We start from the raw sequence: 26,701 nt of genomic DNA, 5'->3' as shown, positions 1-26,701 counted from the left end.
ACTGTTTTATTTATTTATTTATTTTTTTTTAATGCTTATACATTCATCTAATGCGATGCTCCTCTAACATCGACTTTCACGTATAATATAATAGTCATTATGTATTTCAATTTGAAAATAATTATTAATAATCACTCACGTAATTGCGATCATTATGACGTCATTATCAATTAACCGAACTTTCCATTTCGCTTGATAGAACGAAAGGCTTAACTATTCCTTTGCGTGAATTTGTTTTATAAATTTAATTTTAATTTGCTTGCGCGAAAAAACATTTTTTATATTTCGCCTCTATAAATTTTATCGATAAATCCCATTTACCGGATAAAGTTTCGATTTTTCTAATGTAGAATCATTCGATGAACAGCTAGTGACGTTTAGGGCATGAACGACGTATCGCAAGATATTTCGTTTTTGCATATCTTACTTCGACAATCTTTACGAATTATTTGTCATGAAAAACTGCTATTTGCCTGCACGAAAGTCGCGCGAAGCATGCCTAAAAGTATACCGAGCCTATTATCATTCCGGCGAGAGCTGCGATTAATCAGAATAATGTTCGTGAAATAATGGAATTCAGGACGTATATACATCATGATACACATAAACGCGATCGTAATAATATTATTATATAGTATGCATAATATGAATAAATATCTAAACTCTTATTCAACAGTACTTTTATTTTTTACTCATTAAGCTAAATTCTTTTTTCGGGTTTCAATTCCATGTTGCTAAAGTTGATTTTTGCGTTGTCTTTGCCATCATTGCCATCAGAATCTAAAATGACAGTATTTTCTATATTCTCATTATATTCTATCGTATTCTACGAAGAATATTCATTTATCACATACTGTAACGCAGTGATAAATTGCAATGATAACATTCAATTTTATTTTTATGTCAAATATCGGATATAGTTTTTCGTGATTGATTAATCACAGTCATTTGTGAGACTAACGATGAAACTAAACATATTTTTCAATAAATACACATATATTATTAATGTAAACATGTAAACATGTATATTGTGCGAAATGATACGATCTTTTCTAACAACTTTCATGGCGAGATATTTTTCTAGAACGAAAACATCTCTTTCTCTCGATGATTCAGAATTCGGAGGAATAACAACTCGAGATGCGCTTTGCTCCTTTGGCAATAAAGCTCACTTGAATACTTAAAACACTAAAGATATTTATTTGTTACTATATATAATAACTAATCTATTGCCATAAAATAAAATTGGCAGCATATTACTCTAGTAGAAATTGAATCTAATATGTGACTGTGATGAGCTCTGACTGTGAGCTAATAAAGTTGTATGATACATCACCGCTGTCTAACTTTTCTAGTTAATGATGAAGTAATATAATTCTTACTTTTTCTAGTAATTATATAAATAATACTATTTGGTACGTATATAGTTGAAACTAATTACAACTAGACATAAAAAGCAAAATAATTTTTTAAATTTCAGATTATTTTTTATCAAGAGTATTTAAACTGATGAGATAATTACTAGTAAAAAAAAATATTTATTGTAATGTATTTATAATTAATATCTGTAATTAAGATTGATCAGATGCTATAGATAATGACAAGATAGTTTTTTTTAGGAAAGAATATAGTTTTATTTTTTTTACACACACTTAATGATGTAATGAATTAGCTAAATAAATAATATTGAAATTAATTATTTAATAAAAACTTTTTTAATAATTTACAACATAACATAACAATGGCACATTTAAACTTTAGATTATTTAAATTTTATTATCTAACATACTAATATACTAATGATATTTTGTTATTAGCTATTGTAAGTAAAATTACCAAAATAGAAATAATATTTAGTTCTTTACCAAAGTATTAACTAATTGTAAGTAATTAGTATGCATTTTAACAAACTTAATGATTATCTAATATAAATCTCACTTTTAATTATATAATTAATAAGTAATATTAAAATAAAGGAAATATTGTGGAATCATGCCTAATGTTTGTAAAAAACAGTTCTTTAATTTATTTTTAATGAGATGTATTAACTAAATAATTATAAAAATTTTCAGAATTTATTGTAGATATCTACTCAGTTAATAGTATATAAAGTAGCTTTTTTTTGCACTTTTTATATTTTTCTTATTTTTTTTAATTAATAATGAAATTCATGTAGAAGAAATTAAAAATGGTATTACTAATTTTTATTGATTATGCTACTATTAGGTAGCTGCTAGAAAGATTTTTATCAAATAATATAAGAGTTCTTTATTCGTTAATTTAAAAATGCTATTAGTGAAATAACACAAAAATTCTGAAAATCTTTGTGGGAAAAAATAAACATTTTTCGGATAAATTTGAAAATAATTTTTTAGTTTGAAAAAAAAAAAGATTTATAAATTAACTATCAAAAATTAAGTTGCAGAAGCATAGCATAGCACAAAAATAGTACAGTTTAACATAGAATTTTTTGAGTTTTTTTTTTTATTTGACTGCACACTTGAGTCGTATTATGGATAACGGTGTCGATGTCTTAATATTTCTACTTTAAAATTTGCATAACAACGCAGTGCTACCATATTTGATGTATGATGACTAAACAACAGTTCGCGAATAATTGATCGTAAATTCTAGTTAGTAATTAATCTATCTGATTTAAAAATTTTGTGTAGCCTATACTACCTATAGTCACTATCTTTGAAATCAGATTCATTAGTTCAAATTCTATATTTGAGTAGTAACATATATATATATAATTAAATAAAGACTCATTTTTTGTTATTTGATTGGGCTTCTTTGAACTTTAGACAGCCGCAGGATTCTTTTAAAACATTTAAAGATTCTGTTCTAGAATATAATAGGGGTATTCAAATAAGATAAAGTTTAACGGTTTGACAGGTTATGTCGGGTTAAAGTTGAGTAAAAAGTTAATTAATTAACTTTGGGCGCGCTACTCTTTAACGTTATGCAAAATACATAAGTGACTCATTAACCTATTACATTAATCTTTGGGTTAAAAGTGTAAAAATTAACTTTTTACCCGACTTTAACCCGACATAACCTGTCAAACCGTTAAACTCCAACTTATTTGAATACCTCTATTTTGTTTAATGTATAACTTGCCGTAAAAGAAGGTACTGTTTTTAAGTCATTATAATATTATATTGTAGATAATTTTTCAGATTTTTTAAATCTATCATGTACATTTTAATGATACATTAATATTTACAGATTTTAAAAATTACTAATTAAAGATTGCAAAATTATATAAAATTCAAAATGATCAATACGATAGCATTAACAAGATAATTTTTGCGTATATTGATTTGCATCAAACTTGGTATTTATAGATTTTGCTGATTACAAATTATAGATTAAAATTATGAATTTAAAACGGCAGTTTTTCAATATGGTAATTTGAAATATTTGAAAATTTGAATTATTATTAATTCTATGTATGTTTTATGTGAAATATGATCGAAATGTTAAATCCGTGATTTTTAAATTAATACGGTTTTTACTGTGCGTAAAATGTATGTGCCTTACGAACTTTTCTCATTCAGGCCCTTCGATATTTTCGCTATGTTACTATATGTATGTAACATTATCATAAAATATTTCATAAAATTATTTCATATATTTATATGCTTAAATATTATGTATAATACACAATTATCATGTCATAGCATTATTATTATATCTTCTTTTTAATAATAATAATTTTTTTATAGTCTTATAAATATTGTAGGTATGATATATGTATAAACAAAACTATAATATCAGTCTCGACAACGTGGGTCGCATATGACCCATGCGACCTAAATAGAAAGTTAATTCTTAGACATTAAGCTTTGTCCGAGTTAAAAATAGCGTTCTTTTTCATAAGACATTAGAGACGTAATGTCTCTGCAGCCTTCTAAACCTTGCATAACATATAAAAATACGTTTGTAAGTCAAACAATGTTTTTGATTTTTCAAGACAAACATCATTCAAGTTGAAAGCGTTAAATTCCACGTGGAATTCATCGCGGTCACAAATCATCGGTTATCTCGCTCTCACAATCTATGTCAATATATCTCTATCTTTTGTGGCCGACTTATCCGATATAAAGTGGTGTACAATACACATACATATATACATACATAAATGTATACCTATACATATTCATTACACATACATACATTATGCATACGTAGTACATACCCACATTTACTCGAGAGCGCGCGTGCGTATACCTATGTAGTGCTCTCTCGTATTTAGCTGCACGAAATTTTCCGAATGCTTACCTATAAATATGTATATACTCCCCTTGGACTTCAGGCCGATTGTAGTAGCGATTAATCGTTGCAATTGAATATTGCATACGGATTGGAGTAATAATGGAGAACAAAGATCAACCGTTTCTGAAATTTGCTTAAATTAATTCCAAAATTGAAATTATTTGAAAAATAAAATTTTTCTTGGGGCTGCCATGGAAAGTCAAAATTTCTAGTGCAATTGTAATAACGACTCTGGACTTTTACAATAACACTTTACAATAATAAGAGCAAAAGTTTATAATAATTTTTTACTAATAGTAATATCATGACATTATTATGAAATGGTGACAATTTAATGTACGTTGTAAAACAGTGATCGGATTTAGTTGTAGTTTTTGGTTTGATTTTCTTGCTGATGCCCATTGTTATTGTCGTTTGCGCTTTAATGTTAAGCGATCGATATTATATAGTATAGCTTTCTTATGTCCACTTCTACCAATATAGATTAATCTCGGTTTAACTTAACTCTTAGAACTATCTTGAGAATATGGCAATATGATAGCTTTATTTTGTTATTTATGCCATTTTATGGCATATAATAACTACACTTTCATTTAATTCGTATTTGTCCTTGTTATTTACAAAGATGGATGACATGAATGAAAATAAAAGTAATAATTTCTTTCTTGAAACATACTCAAATGCCTATTAAATGCAAGTCTGATTTATACACCTGCAGTCAATAAACGCAGTAAATAAATAGACTGCGGATTTCTATATAGATAATATTTTTTTAGAAAACATAGGAAGATGAAATAAAAACAAACTTGTTTTATCAAAATAAAATATATTTTATAAAAATACATTTTTAGTATCACATTGTGCGTATTTGCATATTCTAAGACATATTTTAAACAATTTCGTATATTTTATATAATAAGGACACAATTACAAGAGATTATATAATTAAGAATATGTTATAGTAAAAAATCTTGATAATAGAATAATTTTTCTCTTATCAAGAGATATTCTTAATATGTATGTCCGTTTATTGTGTATCCCCGTAGGGTTTACAAGGCGTTTTTTAACGAGGAACGTTCCCAAACCTCTCACAAACACACCTCTTACACATTCTGTTTTAACAACAATTTTACAAAAAGTATCAAACCCCTTCCTTCCTTTCCTGGCCTTATGCGACCTCACAATAATCCATTTCCCTTCCCTTAACCCTTCCCTCTTCTTTCGCCTCTCCGTTTGCCTCCTTCCGCCTCATCCTGTCTCTGTTCTTCCTTACTGTCTACTTCAAGTCATGGGTCTGTTGCTCGTCATCCGGGCCCATGAGGAGCTTGTCTTCCATCTCCTTCGAAATCTTCTCCTCCTCCATCTTCACACTTCTGTTCTCTTCCGACACCCTCTCTCCCTCCTGTTCACCTCCACCCTCCCTCCTACTCTCTCCTCTCACTCCACTCTCTCTCTTATCCTCTCCTCCACCGACCTGTCCTCGTCTATTTTTACCCTTAACCTACTTCCCGCTTTCTTTCTCGCCTCTAGCACCCTCAACTTCTTCTCTTCATTCCCCAGCCTAACCAACAACGTTACCCAATCCCCCTTCCTACCACCCTCACCTCTCTTACCTCCGCCTTCACCCTCAGGCCCTCCTCAAAAAGCTCCCTCATCTTCTCCAAACTCGATTCCTCTCTTACCCACCTCTCCTTTTCAATCCTTATTATAACATTCCTCTTTCTCGTTTCCTCTTCGCTTCTCTCTTCCTCTCCTATCCACCATTTCCTCTTCCCCGTCTTAGCTTTACTCTCCTCACACTCTTCCCTTTTCCTTTTCATTTGCAATTATTTCTTCTCGTCTTTCTTCCTCTGTTTCCCCCTCACGCAATTCTCACACCCTCCGCTCTATCGCACTTACCTCTTTCGCTTCTACCTTAAGGTAGTCGTCTCGTCAGGGCATGTATATTAGATAAAGTTTTTGATTTTGGATTTTATATCAAATTATATGATCATGCAGCTTTGCAGTCGATTTTTTCTGTGGCTCTTTACCGACTATTTACTCTAGAAAATTGATCTCGAAAATAACAAATTTTGCATTATTTCATACAGACGGCACGAAAAAGAAGGCTCTATCACGGTTTCAATCACATATTTTCGCATTTTTTGATTAGATGAAGTGAGAAAAAACATTGTTTTTGTACATTAGATTTCGAAGAATCCGATGCAACCATAAAATATATAGTTTACCGGAGATTTTGCTGCTAATTTTTTAGTTTATTTTAGTGAAAATGCGGTAATCGAGCAGACATATTTTGGTCGAGGTGTAGTTGGGAAGACTTGGCAACGCCGCTGGCTAATCACTGTAGTTGCAGGTTATGAGGCTCGTCTTTCTTAGCCGAATTGGATAGTGATTGACACCCCTGTCATGCGTTTTGAAACTCTTTTTCAGTAATTGTCAAAATTCAATCGAAAAGGAGATGTAACCTCACTTGTAACCTTTCTCGACGACTTGCATGATCAGCTGATCAAAACGGAGTCAAGTGAGAAAAATCACATAATTTGGAAAAAGTAACATACTTTGTCACGTATGAAATTTTACACCATAATTCATAAAATTATTTTTTCCTTAGCAAAAATTGCCTGAAATATATTGCTGAACGTGAAAACCTACAAACAGTCACATGACTAGCACGTAGCGAGACGCCTACCTTAACTTTCTCCCCTTTTACAACCAAATCTTTCAATGTTCTCCGCTTGCTTCCCTCTGCTGTTCTGAGATATTCTTAATAAGAAAAACTTATTTTTATTTTTAATTCATAACATTAAAAAGAAAAGGTTTATACCTACTTATTATTCGGTATTTAATACAATTTGCAATATTTATTATGATAATGTTTTTACAATAAAATTTCTAAATATTAATGAATTTTAAATATTAACAATAAGAATTAGTGCGTGAAATTTATACATATACTCTACATGTTTTAGAAAATAAAAAAAAAATAAAAAATATTTGAAAAAGTTTATGAAGTAAAATCAATATCTTGATAATTATTAGTTTGTTTGTGCAGCCTTAATGAATACAATTTAAAATTAAAAAATAAATATTAAAAAATAACTGCAAAACTATCAAAAAAATATGAGAAACATTAAAAATATTAAAGTAAATGTGAATAGGAAAAAAGGGAGTGTTTAGTCAAATAGTTTGATTAATGCCAATGAATGAACTTTTAAAATAAATTCCTATGAACATAAATAAAATATAAAAGATGTTTAAACGTAGTAATACACATATTCAGACACACACACACACACACACACACATTTGTACATGACTGTTATCTTCAAAACTATTATCAGATAATTTTTTATTAGAATACGTTTTAGCATATTTTTTGCATATAATGCATATTGATTTGCATGTTTTTCATAGAAAATATATATGTTGCTGTAAATAGATTGTACATATTATAAATAATCTAATACTTAATTATTGATTTTTTTTGAAAAATAAATCTGTCCTCAAAAATTTATAATCTCATTATTAGAGAAGTGCAGAATGCAGAACATGATTAGTATAGGTAATAATCAGCATGCATTTCAGTAATAGGGGTACTTGTATTCATGCGATCGCACTCATGTCAATTGCAATATGCATGCTCAGGGAGCCAATTGAAATGCCACGTATGTTGCAATAACAGTAAATTACGTCAGCTGTATCCATTAACATTAATTATTGATTGTTAAATCGTCTGTTATAATACCTAATAACAAGCATTTGAAGGAGAGAGATTTACATTGAGCTCTTAATTGAAAAAAAGCAAGATAATCAGAAATCGGTTTATATTTTTATATTGATAATGAGCTGCTCTTATGCTGATAAAAATTAAAGAAATGTACAATATCTAGTATTTGCCTGCTCTGACATATGGTAATAACGATCAATATTATATTGTAAATAATCATCATTGTACCGATAAGTGTGAGGCAAGTTATAATCTCCAACGATTAAAATATTAGAATTAGATGACATAGTTATCACTTCTTCAACAGAGAGACAGTGTTACTCATAACAAGCAGAAGGATCCGAAGCCGGGGGCAAATAAATGATTATGTAGGGTTGTATGGGGTGATGTGCAACACTTTTTTTCGTTGCTTGGAAAACATCCAAAAATCAAATTCTTGAATATATTATGGCTGTATAATGTAGAGGAAGGAAAATACTAAAATTCTGCGTGATTAGATTTTCAAAATTTTAAATTTTTTATAAAAATTTTTTGAGTTTTCAAAAACGTTTGTTTTAGCATTTTCAAATTTTCTTGGGGTGATGTGCAACACAGGTAAAATTAAGGTAAAAAATGCATGAATATCGACATCAATCGACTTAAATGTTAAATTTTGGCTTCTTAAATACAAATTAATCGAAATCTGGTGAACAAAAAATGTCACTGTGTTGTAATCGACCTCTGACAAATGAAAATTTCACAAAAGAATCATTTTCTATTTGATTTCTTATTTATTTATCGCTTAAAAATTAATATAATGAAAGGAAAAACGCAAAAAACTTTATTTTTTATCATCTGAATCGCAGTTGTCACAAGTAAAATAGTTGCGACCTTGCATGTCGACACAGTGTTGCATCATCCCAAACACGCTATTTTGCGCGAACTGGCGTGACACCAATACAATGTAAGGAAATCACAAAATCGCTTTGGATTATCAAAAGCACTTGAAAAACTAACAATATAAAAATATTTACTTATAAGATGACTAAAACCAATTCACGAAATCACTATGAATGTGAAAAGCAAAAAAAACTTTCAGCTCGTTTTTCGTACAGCAAACCAGGGTATGTGCTATCTCGCGAGTTATTTACACAAACACATGGCAGTATGCGGTTCTGTCAAATGTCGACATGCAGACCAGGAATCGGAAACGTTGCGCATCACCCCACACAACCCTATATAATTATGTTTATAATTCAGCCAAATATATGTCAATGAAAAATTACTCAATATATGCCGTTACCAAAGCACGACTAAATAAATAATTATAAATAGTAATTGATATCCAAACGAACTACATTATCTATCCATGAGAAATACATTATAATTATCAAAGTATAACTTTACATTTGTAATGCTATCATTTGAACATGTCTCTACTAAAATAATTATATCAAATTCCTCAGAGGCACAGGATATAGCACAACGCAGAGCACATAATTTCATTCTTAAACTATGTATATACATTCTGATAATAAACTAAAGGAGAACGAATCAGTTTGTTGACATTAAGTTAATTTTGACAATTTCTTAAGCACTCTTTTTATAATGAATTGTTTTATTAGTCTCGTCCGCATCCTTTGACGCCTTTAGTTGAGACTGCAAATCCTTGGCAATGAGATGCTTTCTTTGCTAACACTAGAGAAATTCGTACAGGACTATAATACCGAGATTTATTCCACACAGAATTGCCAAGACATCCTTTAGTCGGTCGGTCTAGATAGTGACCTTGATGTTTTCTACCCAGTCTCCTCATCTTAGGAACCTTATCGGATTGGATTTTCTGGATAATATTTTTAACAAGATCGCCATCAGTATAGTTATCACCTTCAAGCTCCTCCAAATTGTAAAATACGAGCCGATCTTCTCTTCTCTTCAATTCTTCAATAATATCCACCTCTAGTGGTAGAGAGGGGGCCAAGGGTTGAGATCTAACAATCCTTAGCACAATGCCTAACAACAAGTTCTCAAGTTGGTCAATTCTATTTGACAATGCTTTGACTATCATCCTTTTTTTCCCCTCCATATCGATTCGATACAATTCTCGCATTTCTCTACGGAAGTCAGAATTCCCTGCGTATTATCTCCTTGATAGTAAAAAGAGAGGAAGTTGCCTATATATTCCTTCTCTCTTTCTCTTTTAATACTATTCATTCCATGATTTGAGATACGCTTGAGGAGTTTTTATAGTTCGTGAATTGGCCATTTTAATGAAGATGACTAGTAGGGGAGACACAGACCGGGTGAGATGTAACATTGCAATTGCCACAAAGGATAGGCTTTATATTATACCATTATTCTGTCTATGGTATTATAAATAAACTTTTAAAAAGAAATATAAAAGAACGAACACACACAAAGAAAAAGATCGAAAATAAAGCAATATATACAATATTTTATACAAATAATTATATTTTAATGTATTATAATACTTTACTTGATATTGTTTTGTACTGATTTACAAACAGATTTTAATTATAACAATTATTGAATATTTGGTTAACTAGAGTAGTTCCTTATCACATATAGGACATGTGATAAAAAAAAGCCATTAAATTTGTCTGTGCAAAGCTCATCTATCATCTTATGTGACATTATACTGCGTTCAAAAATAATTTGAAAGTTGTTCGACTAATTGCGTTTGATAGAATGCAAATGCAGCTGCGATGATATTTAATCCTTACGCAATGAATCGAGGAAAGAGAGGAAGCTTTTGTTAAATCCGCAGGCTTATCATTTACCGTCAGCTGTTGATACGGAAATTCTCTCAGCCATTGATAGCATTCTGATCGAAGCTGGGCTGCGGTGCACCGACGATTACGGAGTTCAGTCTTACAATTGTATGTCGCTGTTTCATATGCTTCGCAAAAGCGAATCCGGATAGAGATCTGGCTCGCATGCTCTCTGAGACACAAAAACGAAAACTGTTATTCTAGCGTAGCATTATTCCGTAACTAACGCGCAGTTGAGCGCTTATTTAAATAATTAGTAATGAATAAAATTAAAAAAAAAAAGGTATTGAAAAGATATAATTGGCTTTATTTTGTAATGCGAGTACCAGAGATGCGAAAGGGTAATTGCTTCTGAATTTTACTCCTATACAATCCGATTCTGTTTGCTCGAACCTTTAATCTAAAGTAAACTTGCCGAAACAATTTTAATTTGGATTTTGATTAATGATTATTCAATTAAAGCATGCAATTATTTTAGCAATTTTTCTCTTTGGGATTGATCCAAAATGCGCAATACAATCTTCTTTCACAATTCATTCATTTTTAATCTGCAATAAACTTTACTGGAATAAAAATTTAATTTGGATCTGAATATCAATGAGTCATATTCAATTAAAATATTTGTTCAAAGGTTTTTCTACTCACAACCAGTAGATCAGTAGATTTCGTTATCTTTTATTTATTTTATTAGAGCTTTATTAAATTAATGAAATATATTCATCGTATTTAACATTAATTAAAATCGAGACAAACGAAAAATTAGATAATTATATTTTCTTCGCTCTTCGCTTCACTGTTTGCTCTGTTGAACCGAAACAGTTCGTGTTCATTATACTGTTCAGTAAATAAGATACACCGTGGCACAGTGGGGCGGAAATTGAAAAACGTGAAAATTATATAAATCAATTTCTATAGTTAATTAAATTACATCAAGCTTCGTATACATAGGTTTTTTGAAGGGACTAATTGGCAATCTGATATCAAAATGAAAATATTCTAAATGGTGGATACAATATAACGGCCACAAATTACAAAATTTTACAATTATTATACATATACATATATCACCATAAAAATTACTTTTTAAAAATTTTACAGTTATACATATTTAACTTTAAAAATTACTTTTTAATAAAAGATAAAGAGCGCCAAGTGTCCGCGCGTTCGTAAAAATATATAGTTAAATTATTATATGCAATATGTTGTTTTAATCTATTTTTGCTATAAAAGTAGTGACATTAAACGCCAACTGAGCATGAGTTCATGCACATCATAAAATTTAATTTTTTTATTATACTTAATAGAATAATAAAATAATGCAAAAGAACTTGGTATTAAAAAATTGTGCTTATCATGACATTTAATTCTTTCATTATTATGCTATAGTTATGAAAATAATAGAATATTTCGCCCAAAAAAACTTGGCGTTACTAAATAAATATGCATGCAAATTCACGTGCATGTGTGAAGTTTGTGAATGAAGAATGAATTTGATTAAAAATTTAAATAATTATATGTGCAAAATAGATTTAATATAGTTTACCTGTATTGTATATTAGAGATTGCTTTCTTTCTCTACATGAAACATTAATTCACACAATAATAAATCAAAACGCCTCAAAATTAGTATTGATAAGTTTTTACTAAATATATAAATAGAATTAGATAACATAAAATTGAAAATTGTCAACCTATTAAGAGAAACAAGACCGTCATGATATATACAATCAATTTAGAAGAAACTGCTATTAAAATTATCAATCAAATATATAATTATATAAAAAATTAAATATATTAAGTATTATTGTTATATAATGTTATTAAATATTTGACGTTGACAATATAGTAAATAAATGTGCATTAATTAACTTCTTCAGTATTATTATTATTATTGTTGTTATTATTAGTTCTTAATTTTTTATTGTCTATTATTGCAAAAGCAACCGTACATCCTTATACTAATAACAATAAGAGACGACAACGACGGTGACGATAAAAACGATTTTTAAACAGTTTTTTTCTAATTCAATATTTTATATTCAACTGCTATTTAGCGGCTCAGTGAGCGCATATCTATCTAAGTATTAGATGTACGCATTGATTAATAATTATACTTTTTTGAGTGAATTTTCGACGAGCTTTTTACGGCAGTCACAATTTATTGTAGACTGTAAACTTTTTTCGACCGCAATATATATAGTATCGCAATATATAATATACTTGGTATATTTACCGCATACGTTACCACTAAAGAGTAAGTAAGAGGGCGATAGAGAAGAAAAAGAGAGCGAGTATAACACATGCCGTCACATAGTATTTATTCGAATGAGAGCACGATAATGAATATGAGTGGCAAGAGAATGAGCGAAATATGAGTGGCGCTCACGCTCTACAGATGGAAAGGAACAAAACGAGAAAGCGTGCAATAATATAAGCTGCATATATTAAATTAAATACTATACTTAAAAAACATAATCTCTTTAATTATTTTGCAATATTATATCAATATAATATTATTAGGTGTTTTTAAATGTGAATACAAAGTAATATTAAAAAGTGAATGTACACACACACACACAAAGTATATTATTACTATAACAAAAATACTTAATAAAAATTCGTGAAATTCGTCTAAAATGAACATTAAAAATGTAAAGAAAAACGCGAAATATATTTTATAGTCAAATATAATTGCAATAGATTCAATATATATATAGGATGCAAAGGATATTTAAAATGTAAAAAAATATAATAGCAAAATAAAATGAGAGCATGAAATACAATAGCGTAATGAGAGGCCATTTTTAGTGTTCTTTTTTAAGCGGATATTCTTAACATACATAACAACATGAAATAAAATATGTTTTTACTAAATAAATATTTTAAGATATTAAATAGCCGAAAAAATGGATGTAAAATCATTTCTGTTTAACACTGGCAATGATTAAAAGGTAGAATAAAATAATTTGGAATCTAAAAATTATATTAAATGGTACATCATATAATAGTAATAACAGTAGAATATTTTAAAATATATAAAAATATAATTTTATTTTTTCTATTTTTGCGTACGTTTTTTTACTTGTGACCCACTGTGTGTAAGTAAGAGGCGACAGTAAAATGGCACTGAAAGGCTACGCCTACTGACGTATACAGTACTACATCGATCCTATACGTGTACCTCGCCGCCATTGACATCGAACCATAAAAATAATGCAGATGACCGTACAGACCGTAGAACGTACTCTTTGCAATGCGTCGCGTCGCGGCAAACGGAAATAAAATGTGATTTGTTTGATTTATACACAATACCGAGAGACTCATGCTTGTCGTTTACCTTTTATACGCAATCTACTGTTTTTCGGGAAATATCTGCGTATAATATAATAATTTACTTAATATAAAGTTAGTACCTTGAAACCCAACACTTTTTTTTATATAAATATATTTTTTGGTATAGTAATATGTAAGCTGCTCATAATAATTTTTAATTTTGTCTTTCAAAAGTTTTTAATATGGTTTACTAAAATATTGGTTCACTGAAAAGAGTCAACAAATTTAGTTTAATTAAAAAAACAGAGAATTTTTACTTTTCCAAATAGACATGATGCATTTTTTATGACATAAATATATATAAATAATATACGCAATATTTTTAAAAATTTTTAGTTTATTAGTTTTCAAATAATTATTTTCATACGTCGTTGTCGAGAAAAAGCTCTTGGAAATTCTATTTTCTTAATAATCATTATATATAATGAATAATTATATGATCTTTTACTGTTAAGGAAACAAAATTTTTTATTAAAAGTTTGTAATGCTCTGTTATAGTACTTTGTAATTCATCCAACATATTATTTGCAATTTTAGATATTATTATAATTTTTAACATTTTTATTAATAATAAAATTATCTTTTATTTATTAAAATTTTAATTAAGTTTTTCTCTAAATCTGAATCAGTGAATAGTCACTGATTCAGATTTAGAGAGTTTGGAATTGTATCTTGTAAAATTATAGATAAATGTGTAATTAAACAAAGTGTTTATGCTGCAGGTTATATATCCTAATGCATTAAATTTTTTTTTATTCAAATTTATAATAATAACTTGTAAGCAAATTAGCACTATTATCATTTTTATATCTGGTCTGCTAAACCAAAGATCTCAGGTTCGAATCCAGTCCTGGTAGAACCAAAATAAATAAATTTTATCGCTTGTCTCTCCTCCTCGACAGAATGGCAGCCCGTCAGGAGTATCCCTTGCTTCGAAACTCGAAACCTCCTCTACCTTGCCGTTCGGATTCGGCGTTAAACTGTAGGTCCCGCATGTGCTTGTGTACAACCTTCGTGCGCACCATAAGCATATGTCTTTAGGGAAGCCCAGGTCCGACTCGGACTGTTGCGCAATTGAATGAATGAATAAATAAATCATTTTTTTATATTTGCCTTATATTCTAATAAATTTGGAATCATTAATTTTCCTAATAATTTTTTATTAGGTTAAGTTAAATTTCTTCTCTACATGAAGAATTTTTCATTATTTAATTATGTAAACTCTAAAAAAGAAAAAGAAAATAGGAAGAAAGACATTGAAAATATTTATGGCATGAATAGATTATTGAAAACCTTTAAAAATAATACTATATGTTAAAAACTTTTTAACATTTAAGACATTTATTTGTATTGTGCTTTATTACTACCGTAAAAATAAAACAAGTGCAAGTCAGAAAAAAATATGTGCAATATACGTATCTTTCTTTGATTTGCACTGCTTTACTCTCTTATATATTATAAATAATATAAATAATATATTTATAATATGCTTTATAAATTATATATATATATATATAACGATTATGAAATTGAATACCTATCATACATACAACATGTAAAATGATAAACTATACTACCATGGTTAACCATGGTTAAATTATACTATCCATGCAACTTTTAAGGACAATATTGCTATACGATTATGTATCATTAGTCCTGGTTTACAATAAGTGCTTTAAGTCGTAAGAAATTGACCAATTACAGTCGAGTATTTTTCTCACATTCTACTATGATTGGTCAATTTCTTACGGCTTAGAGCTTAAATACCCTTAAAGCAAGGTTGTAGACTTATAAAGGTCAATCCAGACAAACTTGCATAGGTGCATAAGCATATGCATAAAGAAATGGATTGGTCTATTTTCTTATGCACAAGTATATGGACCAATCAATTTTCTTATGCTTATGTTTATGCGCTATGCAAGTTTGTCTGGATAGACCTTTACGCGACTAATATGTTATATTGCTGCGCAACAATATGTAACGACAGCAACATCACTGTTACAAAATAAGAAAATAGAGGTATTTTTCAATTAAAATACAGTAACAATTAATAATGTGCATACGTGACAGAAAAGATAAGGCATATTCCTAATAACTCTGACGCTGCTCTAATGTCTAGATCACCTCGAGATCACGCAAAGAATGGTAACGAGTGACGTTATGATATTATGTATATTAACTATAATTAAAAATGTAGTTATTAAAATAATTAAAAAAATGTTAAAGTAATACAATTTACACTTATTTTTAAATTATTATAAAATTAATACAATATAGAAAAACTAATTCTAAGAAATTATTGACGAAAAATAGTAAGACGTAATATAAATAGATATATGGTGACTTTTTATAAACTCGCTAATTGAAAGAATACCCAAGTTAAATTCGCAGTTAAATTCAGTTATCTTATTTAAATTAAAAATAAAACGAACAGATATATATAAAATTCAAAGGATTACGCGTCTTTAATTGGAAAAAAATCTTAATTCCGCGAAATTTTCTTTAAGATAGAAATTTTATAATTAAAATTTTGTCACGCAAAAGTAAGCAAGTAAATTTTAATAGAAGATTAATTACAAAAGCTCATAGAAATCTGATCATCTTATGCTTGGTTGTACAAAACTGATTATTAGGCAGCTAATAGGGAAGACAAGAAGAATGAAATAAATTTCTTACATTATTTGTCGCTAAATACCCCGCCGCCGTGCCGCCTCTAAGAAGCTATTATACAGATACGAAGGAAAATCGGAAAACCGGCGCGGCGAGTGTAAAACGTGAACGAAGCATTCGAACGAGCCACACAAGAATGGTGGATTAACAAACACTGCACGCGCCTATATCGGCATCGCAAATTCGACGCGAAAGTTTTTCCACAAAGAAAGTTTTCCACAAGTTCTATTTCTTCATTGTGCAACTTCGACTTTTTACCATCATCGCTTGATGTTGTGTCCCACTTGCTTTTCCAAGATTTTCCTGCATGCCGCTTAAAATCGTTCCCATTTTCCACCATTGTGTCTTCTAGAGGTCATTTATCTAGTATATTAAAACGCCGCAAGAATTCTATGATTTCTTGCAATTTTTCATTACATTTATTTTTTACCGCAGTGACTTTTTTTTAATGTAATGGCATTTGTGTTTATCTTGCTTGTGTGCAATCACTCTTGGAAAGTTGATCGAAACTTCTTTAAGTGTCTCGATTGTTAAAGATTATTTGCCGTCACCGAGACAAACTTGCAGTATATCTAAGTTGCACCAAGATATTGTCGCTTGAGAAATGACATGATGGATTTGATAAAAGAGCAAATAATAACTATTGGAAGTTTACGGATTGATTCCCGGGAGATATTAATTTTATTAATTATCTGAAAAATCTATTGCATCTTTTTTTTCAAAGGAGAAATTGATTAAATAAATATTGTTAAAACGTGAGTTTATAAAAGACATTTTTTATCAGATCAATGATTGAAAATGCTATAGCTCTAATGCAATAAGTTGAGTGAATATGATCGAGAGACCTAACGAAGGAGCAACATTTCAAAGTTTTAGAAAAGAAGGGGAAGATGATGATTAAAAAATGATGTAAATTTTACAGGGCCCACTTTGGAACCACCATTGCCCAGGCGAAAGAAATGTCCGGAGCTCGCTTACAAGACGCACGAATTTATCACGGCAGCGGACGGCGGTGGTATCGACACCATCGATTCGAACGTTGTAGCTGATAAAGTACGAGTAAGGATTACATCACTGATAATAATTTTCTATAATTATTTGTAACTTATAACAACATTTGCATAAACAAAAATTAACATATTAACAGAGAAGATTTATTTATCTCATCAGGAATGATTATTTCTCCTCTTCCTTTTTTTCTAATTAAATAAAATGCCAAATTTATCCTTATTTTTTTTTTTAGACTTATATTAATATAATTATAGTATATTAGTTATGTTAAATATACAGGGTATTTCCGGACATTGGCGACAAATTTAAATGTAATATACTATTTTCGGACTCTTTTTAGAATATGTCTTCCCTGACGTCAGATATCTTTTTAAAAAGCTAATTACAAATCTCTGAGATTTCACGTGCGATGAGAACATTCTGGGAGAACCATTTTGCTTTCCAATATATATTGGATTATTACGAAGGGTTAATCGAGTTTGAAATATTGGTTTTCAAACCACAGGAAGTTACAGCAACGTCGGCACTGCCACCGAGTCAGCTCAGTAAGGCGATATCTCGTATCAGTACCGAGTACCGGCTGCAGTTCGCTTGGCCTAAAAGATCGCAGTTGACGAATGGCGAGACCCAGGCGCCGGTCCTAGCTGCAGGATTTCCCGGGGGTACTGCGGGCCCGCCGAGAAAATCGCTCAGCATGGGTGCGCTTAAACAGGGTATGGCACCCACTGGACCCGCGCCGGTACACAAGAAGCGACCCGGCGACTTCGGTCACAAGCGCGACGGTACTTATTTAATCTCAGCATTAATCGGGATCCTGAATAACTCAGATATCAAAACATGAGTGTGCAAAATCATGCAAATTATTGCTGGAAACAATTTATGTATTGTTTCTACAAACATTGAATTGTAGCCTCTGTATGGGATTCATATTTACGGTACTTTTGCAGCAGAGATGTATAAATTATTGCTGCAAACTGTTTGCGGCAACAATATCTAAATTATTTCCATTAATAATATGTAAATATACCAATGGAGCTTTCGGACGTAAACTGCGTTGCTGCGGAAATGTAATGAATATTAAATAAACCTTTGCTTGAAACAAATTTAATATTGTTGCTAAACATTTGCGGACGCAGCTTTACATGTTATTTGCGCAAACTCTCGTCACGAGTTTACGCACATATTTCGTAAATATATGATAGGTGTTTTGTTATCTGAGTAGACGTACGCGAGTCTCGAATTTATAAAGTATCACAGTTTTATAATTTAAAAATTATTATCTTCTTTCCTCTTTTTTTCTCTTTCCCCCCTCTCTCTTTCAATCATTTAACATTTCTGCTAGAGAGGAACCGTCATCAAATCGTAAAAGGCGATGAAATGACAGATGTAAAATAGAATTTTTGAATTAAAGTTTTCTAATTATAATGCCACTATTAGCAAGTCATGATATTTATGTACCTTTCCTCAGTATATCGAAAATTTGCATTTGTGATGTTTGTCATTTTATCGAGTTTTGTTATAATAATGTAACGATCGAAGTAATAAATTGAATATAACGAAAAATATATTTATAACAAAAAACTTAATCTCGTCATATATTGCGCACGTACATATATACGGAAAACATTATTTAACGTATGTTTGTGCATTCCCCAGGGGTTCAGGCGTCTGAACTGGAACCATTGGTGGGTAGACCGGACGGAATCGACGGTATGGTACCGGAGGGCGATGAACGCGAAGAGGACTTGTCGGATTTGAAAGTAGCTTTCAGGTCAGATTATCAGCCGAAGATGTTCGTACGGCTTATCGCGTAAAAAGATTCGATATCCTTTTGAAAGAGGAAGCGAAATAAGAGAAATAGAAAATAAAAAAAGGCATCTACGACGATCCCGATCGGTGTGAAGACGCGATGATAACGCGACGTGACGATTATGTGATCATTACACACAAAATTGATTATTTGCAGGGGTAAAAAGTCAGGTAGAACCGTGCGGATATCGGACAATAAAGTGCGGGGCAAATCAGAGACGAGACCATTTCCCACGGCGGAGGTGATCGAGCTCCGGCGACTCGCTGACGAGTACAAGGTAATCCGTGGGAGACGTTTCGTCTTTTCGAAATTGGGGTTCTTATTCGAGGAATTCTTATTATCTCGCAAGTCAGCTTTCCACACGCGGTATTTCGTCCATCTTTACGTGAATCCCACGTCCGATCGCCGCGCTTCGTATTCTCTGCATCCAATTGCTCAATTGATCTGATCGTTAGGGTCATCGAGTTTATCTAATTATCTGTTAGTCTTGAGGATCAGCGAATAACAATCTAATCGATCATCGAAATTCTGCATGGTTTGTTTTATCTTCCTTTATTCCGTGATGTCATCAATAACAACGAAAGTCCAGCCATTGCAAGTCTGCCAAATTAGATATTCCGCTGTTTTGCATAGCGACATATAATATATTTCATCCATGACATACAAGTAAAATAAGTCCGCCTTACAAAATATTTTGCAGCAAGTTAACCGTTCATTAGGCGGCTATCTCATACAACTTTTTTTATGAAAACACATCTTTGAAATTGATCTTGAAACGATTTTCGCGCCGCGATTTTATAATTTTAGGAATGCAATTCCAAGAATTTTTTGTCTAAGTAAAATACTTTAGTGTCTTCCTGAGCATGTTTTTGTGTGTTTTCTTAGTACCGTGTAGCATATTAAGTCTGGTTACTTAACTTTGATTAAGTCATATATATTTAGAACGCTACAGAAACCGAATTGCAGTTTATGTTTATAGGAGATAAACCTTTTCTTTCTAAAATAAGTCACGGAATATTCACTTCAATTTTTTGTACTTACTTAGAAAACACTCTGTATAATCTGAAGCATCGAGTTGAGCGGAGGCACGATTGTCATATCTAAAAAACAGTTAAGCAGATGAAATTTTTAATGAGTTTGATTACTTGGGGTCATATTATACATATAATAAAAGTTTTAATTTTTTTCTGTAATGAAAATATTAAGAGAAATTTTTTAATATAGATATATTTTAAAATCGGATAAATTGAATTTAATCGAATAAATTGAACCTAGAGATTTCACCCGCTTAGCACTTTTTTAAATATCAATCATGTCTTCACACTCAACTCGATGGTTCAGGTATACATTAGGTACACTATACACTTTCTGTCTACACTTGGCGAGACACTGCCGTGCCTCTTGATAAGCATAACACTGCTCATAAGTAAATAGAATGGATTTACCTGATTGTGAGTAGAAAAGTTTTGTATCATTTTGCGAATGAGAGCATATCTGCCTGACAAATGCAAATGTGCAGCGAAGAAGAGACAGCTCAGCGTCACGCGCTGATTGGGTTTGTTACACGCATGGCGAGACATGGGAAGAAGCGCAGTTAGAACAATAATGCGTAACGCTGGGCTGTCTTTTGCTACTGAATTGCACGGATGCACGCTTATTCATAGATCTTTATTAATTACAATTTCTCATTAATAATTGCGAAAAATGCAAAATGGTGCACTTTTTTTATTCAATTTAATCCGCTCTACCTATCCATGAGCAGTATTATACCTATTATCAGACACCCTGTATAAAATCATGTATCTCACTAAAGAAAAAGAAAACAGTACCTTAAGGTAATTCGTTCACGGATAGAGTGGAAGACTTAATCGGAGTTGATGTTGATCAACGTCGGTGTGACCAATTTTTTTAGTGTTACCCTTTTTAGAAAATGTGTCGCGACACCCTGCGGTAGATTATATTTTCATGGAAATAACAACTTAGACACATAGAGACGGATGCTGATACATTTTGATTTGCGTTAGCATCGTGACTGGGGTTGCGGTTTGGCAGCCGAAGACGAGGCTTCGCTATGGAAACGAGTCTCCAGTAACCATGCGCTCAACGCCTTATCCCTTGCCAGGCCAGTACACTATACTCCATCATTTTCCAACGAGAGAAGCTCGTTTTTATTGTTATTGTTGTTGTCATTGTTGTTGTTGTTGTCGTCATTGTGTTGTCGTTGTTACGTGAGTAACAACGCTTGTTGATTTGTTGGTTGTTGAGTTGTTCAACAATCGCGATTCATGTACATTCTTTTTCATTCATCAGTTTATTATTGAAATATTTCATGGAAACGCATAGTTAAATATCGCATAATAACTTTCCAGAAATATTTCTAACGCCAAAATATTCTGGTATTAATTATATGTAATGTATGTTTGTTCAACATAGTTCCCGCTCTTTTTAACTACGAATTTTAACTTTCAAATACGAAAAAGATAATAAATGAGAAATTCAGTTTGAATTTCCTAGCGCAAAACATTTTCAGAAATGTGTGAATTCAACCACACTTTGTGTATTTTGAACGCACTTTGAACACAACTGTGTACCGTTTCAAACAATTCGTACTCTTAAGGGCCCTGGCACAGAAATACTTAAGCAGTAAGCAAAATTGACCAATTACAGTCAAGTATTCTCGAAAACTTTATAGTCATTGGTCAATTTGCTTAGTGCTTAAGTTTTTCTATGTACCCTGGCCCTAATCTATTTGTTTATTTGTCATTTTGAAGGTCGTCATCGTACTTAAAGAGATGGATCTTTCTAATGGAATTGCGTTTAAGTCACTCAAAATTCTTACATCCGACAGACACAAATGCATCAAACACCTCGCTTATCGGATTTACACGCGTTATCGTCCACATACGTTGTATCCACTGTGCGATCGTAAACGCTGTTCATCACGGATTTGCCGTTCACGCGCAAAACAAAAGCGAAAACACTCGCGAGAGTTTGAGCGTGCTCGCACCTTCACACGGATTCCGTCGTAGTTAGCTCGTTCATTTTATCGATTCGAACGAATCGATGGTCGGCTTGACATGATTGTCATATAAAATAAATATAAATATAAATATAAATATAAATATAAATATAAGTACAATATATAAATATAAATATAAATATAAATATAAATATAAAATCGCCTTTTGATCGATTCAGGTCGGTCACCAAGGAGGAGAAAGAGAAGGAGAACACGAGGAAGGTCGTGCCGATCGCCACTATGTTACCGGCGGGTCAACCGTCCTCGGAGCAAACCAGACCGATTCGCGGCATAATGCAGGAGGACATGAAGGCAGTATGCAAATATCTTATCGATTGAAGAGTTTATCCTCTTACGGAAAATAAGCTGCTTTTATCGAACATCATCGAAATATCCTAAAGTCGAGATGCACACACAACTGATTCTTTTCTATTATCTTAAAATCGCTCGAGTGTTACTCTTTTTTTTTTAATTTATGCACGATGTCTTGAAACGATCGTTTTTATCCACAACAATTATTTTGCAACTCTTACCTTTCGCGACTTTTTTCTAAAATAAAGATGTAGGGCAATTATCAGATAAATTAATATTGCTATATGCGATTTATTGTTTTTACTTACCGGAGAATATATACATATATATGTATATGTAGGATAATCGGCAAAATTGCTGACACTATTATAGCTATTATTTTGTAACAGTTATTTGATATTTGATATTTTATATTATTATATCATGGACAGAACAAAATAAATTTAATATTGTAAATTAAAGAAAGAACTCCATTATTTTTATTAGGAATGCAAATAAATATTTAAAAAAGGCAAATAAATAAAAAAACAAATAAATTGCTGCATATGGCTCAATGTTATGTTTTTAAAGTGTTGTTTATCTGAATATGCATAATAATCAAGGCGTTTTTGCAAATTATTAAATTTCTAACATTAATAACTATAACTGCGTTTTTGAAGAACTTTAGGTAAATTTTCATAGAAAAGGTCGTTCAGATTTTCCAAACATACAGGAGGTCCACTTAACTCGCGAGCATCTGAAATATCCCATATCTTTTATTTTTGATGATATACGAAAAAATGTTTAAGAAAAAAGTTGCGGTAAATTGTTCAAGGGAGCAATTATGACAGAAAAAGTTTTTTTTTCAAGATTATTTTTTTAGAGATATCTTCGAAACCTGATGCGATAGAGCAATACGGGCAACGAATTCGGTTTCAGCATGTCAAAATTCTTCAGAAACGATTATTAAGATATGAGGATCAAAATTGACGTCGGCCTGTGTTACCATTACAAGAAGTTAATATTTTATTTTTTGTTACTTTTATTTTTATTAGTTAATAATTATTAATAACGTACTTAAATGATTATTACTGGGACAATTATCTTACAATTAGTGTTTAAATTTATTTAATTTTATTTATTTATTACAAAATAACAAGTATTTAGTTTTAGCAACTTTCCTGTGCACAGGATTGTCATCCTGTACATTTGGTTTTAAAATTTTTTACGCACACAACATAGCACACGCAATTATATTTCTAATTTAATTTTGTCACAGGATAATGATCGATTCCGCTCGAGAAAGGATTTCTTGATCCGCCACCATCTCGATCGTACTACTGGTGTGGGTATGTGTAGTTGAGAAATAATTTAATTAATATAAAAACAATAATAAACATTAATTATATATCTTCATTTACTACGTTTACGCGAGCGTAACTTCTGTAGTAACTTACGATAATTCACTCGTTTACGCGGAGTAAATTATCGTAAGTTACTACAAAATCCCGTTTACGCGAAGGAATTATCGTAAGTTACTGCAGAAGTAACGCTCGCATAAACGTAGTATATGTCTCGTTGAAGATAATCTATGTCTATGTCCATCTACAATTCACTTGATATATCAATAAGCGAATAAATCATATATAATTTTAAGAATAATTCCAGCAAACACCAAGTAACATGCAACTTACATGCTAGTTGTAACATGCTAACAGATGTATTATATTGCATTTACATTATTGAGTAAGAAATTATAATTAGCATGTAAGTTGCATGTCACTTGGTGTTTGCTGGGATATTAAATTAACTATTTTATTCAAGTAATTAATATACATCTAATCGACTAATTTCTATAAATTATATACACATATAAGTATCATATTTTGTTTCCCTTCTCGTTCTTTTGCAAATTGTCCTAAAATAAAAAGAAATTTTGTTCTACAAAGGTGACGGTGCACTGCTTCCCTCTCCAACGAGAGAGAAGCTGGAGCCCGTGATACCACGGCGGCGTGACGACGTCAAGGAGCATCGGGACGAAATTCAGCCGCGCATCAAGTCCAGTCCGAAGAATAGTCCAAGAACCGGACGCTCGCAGAGCCTCGGACCGACCGTCGCCGATCGCAGATCGCCTAAACGTCAGGTTCCCCGTGCACCATCTGTTACCAAGGATACTAAGGTATATGTCACTGATTTATTAGAAACATACAAGATTGAGAAGTAACGCGTTACGTGTAATGCCATTACCATTAGAATTACTTTTTTTTATATCGAATTGGTAACGGCGTTTTTCCTCATCTGTAACGATGAAACACGATTACATTTTGTCGGTAAAAATAACGATTTGAACAGTTATTTACTTTTATCGTTATATTTCAACAAATATGCCTTCTTTTTGTATATTTTTGAAAATAAACAAGTTATTTTGAACGACATATTTAAATGGGGCACTCTGTATATTAGATTAGAACGTTTATTGGAAAGAAATTTTAAAAGAGGAGGAAACAGTATTTTAGAAAAAAAAAACAATATTTTAATTTAATGTTAATGTGTATGAAATTATATGGACAAAGTTTTAATCATATTGTTACGCTCGCCGGGCGTTAGCCACTCTCTCGCTCTTGCACACACTCGCGACGCGCACTCCGGCACTCACTCAATAAATAAGGCTCGTTATTATATAAAAAGGAACTCGTTTAATGTAGATTCGTTTGTACACGGAGCTCGGGTTAACACGTCCGATCGTGACGGACACCCGGAGCGTAATCTGACAGTCGTAATTATCAATAACACAGCCGTCGCTAAAGACGATTCGCGACTTCTCGCTACGGGGCGACCCGCATGAGCGCACGGAACGGGCGTACAGCACGGGCGTAACACTACCCCCCTCTTCCAAGATTGTCGCCCCGACAATCCGAGAGGGTAGTTTCCTGCAGTACAGCTTTATCGTGAGCCCCAGGGCACCGAACAGTTAACTTGTCCTCCTCGGGCTGTTGCCCCGAGTTACCGGACCCTGTCCCTCTTGGTCCCCGGTAGCTGCACACCAGACTTCGTCCGAACCTCTTCTGGGGAGAGCTGGCCAGGCTCCCCCCTCTCCGACGGCCTCAAGACGACTCCGAAAGCTCCGCTTCCCCGGTGCTCTCCCTCCGCCGCCGGCCTCCCGCGTCGTCGTCTCGCTAAATCTTCGGACAAGGGGGGGGAGAAACTCGCGTGGACCCAACGCCTTTACAGGCTCCCTCAGCATTTGCTCAATGTCCCACGGGAAAACCACAGCTCAAAAACCGTGGGCGAGGCAGTCTTCCTTAAAACAGAACTTTCCCGAGAAGAAGTCTTCGGCCGATGTTCTGCCACAGTACTTCCTCAACTCCTTACGTACTCCGACTTCCTCTAGGGAAAAACAAACATTGCGCACAGTAAAAGAGAACAAAATATTAAATAACATTTATTATTTTTGTTGAACACAACATTTTCATAAATAAAATTCGGGGTATTAATAACACGAGCCAAACCTCCCCCGCTAAGTTCGACTAAGCCGCGTTTCCCTTTTCTTCAGGACATTCAGAACGGAAATGTCTGGATTTTCCACATGTCCAACATTCCCCCCGGCTGGCGCCAAATTTGCTGCCACGACCATTCCCTTTTTGAAAATTCCCTTTTTGGAAGTTCTCCTTCCCCTCCTCTTTCTGCTTCTTATCGCCCTCTCCCTTTCCATGATTCTCGTCCTCCTTCAGTCCCTCTTTCGGAGTGTTTTGATTAAATTTCTCGCGGACGAAACCCTCTCCTTGAAT

The 26,701-nt window shown here is 32.1% G+C and overlaps 1 protein-coding gene across 19 annotated transcripts in view; it reads left to right on the top strand.

Annotated features, from left to right (window-relative positions):
* Nucleotides 1-26,701, top strand: part of LOC143904675 (uncharacterized) — a 132,856-nt gene that overhangs the window by 75,739 nt on the left and 30,416 nt on the right. For 16 of the 19 annotated variants that reach the window (XM_077419497.1, XM_077419501.1, XM_077419500.1 and 13 more), the window contains 8 exons: nucleotides 17,705-17,841; nucleotides 18,299-18,575; nucleotides 19,450-19,564; nucleotides 19,760-19,880; nucleotides 21,628-21,725; nucleotides 22,802-22,937; nucleotides 24,193-24,262; nucleotides 24,863-25,092. In XM_077419497.1, coding sequence (XP_077275623.1) covers nucleotides 17,705-17,841; nucleotides 18,299-18,575; nucleotides 19,450-19,564; nucleotides 19,760-19,880; nucleotides 21,628-21,725; nucleotides 22,802-22,937; nucleotides 24,193-24,262; nucleotides 24,863-25,092 — 1,184 coding nt within the window. The remainder of the gene's footprint in view (nucleotides 1-17,704; nucleotides 17,842-18,298; nucleotides 18,576-19,449; nucleotides 19,565-19,759; nucleotides 19,881-21,627; nucleotides 21,726-22,801; nucleotides 22,938-24,192; nucleotides 24,263-24,862; nucleotides 25,093-26,701) is intronic. The other 3 variants (XM_077419512.1, XM_077419513.1, XM_077419498.1) reach the window with 2 other exon arrangements.

This window comes from Temnothorax americanus, unplaced genomic scaffold (assembly GCF_048541705.1).
Source record: "Temnothorax americanus isolate GAGA-0224 unplaced genomic scaffold, ASM4854170v1 Scaffold55, whole genome shotgun sequence".
Taxonomy (NCBI): Eukaryota; Metazoa; Arthropoda; class Insecta; order Hymenoptera; family Formicidae; genus Temnothorax; species Temnothorax americanus.
Note: the sequence above shows the minus strand (reverse complement) of the source record. Positions and strands in the feature narration are given on the sequence as shown.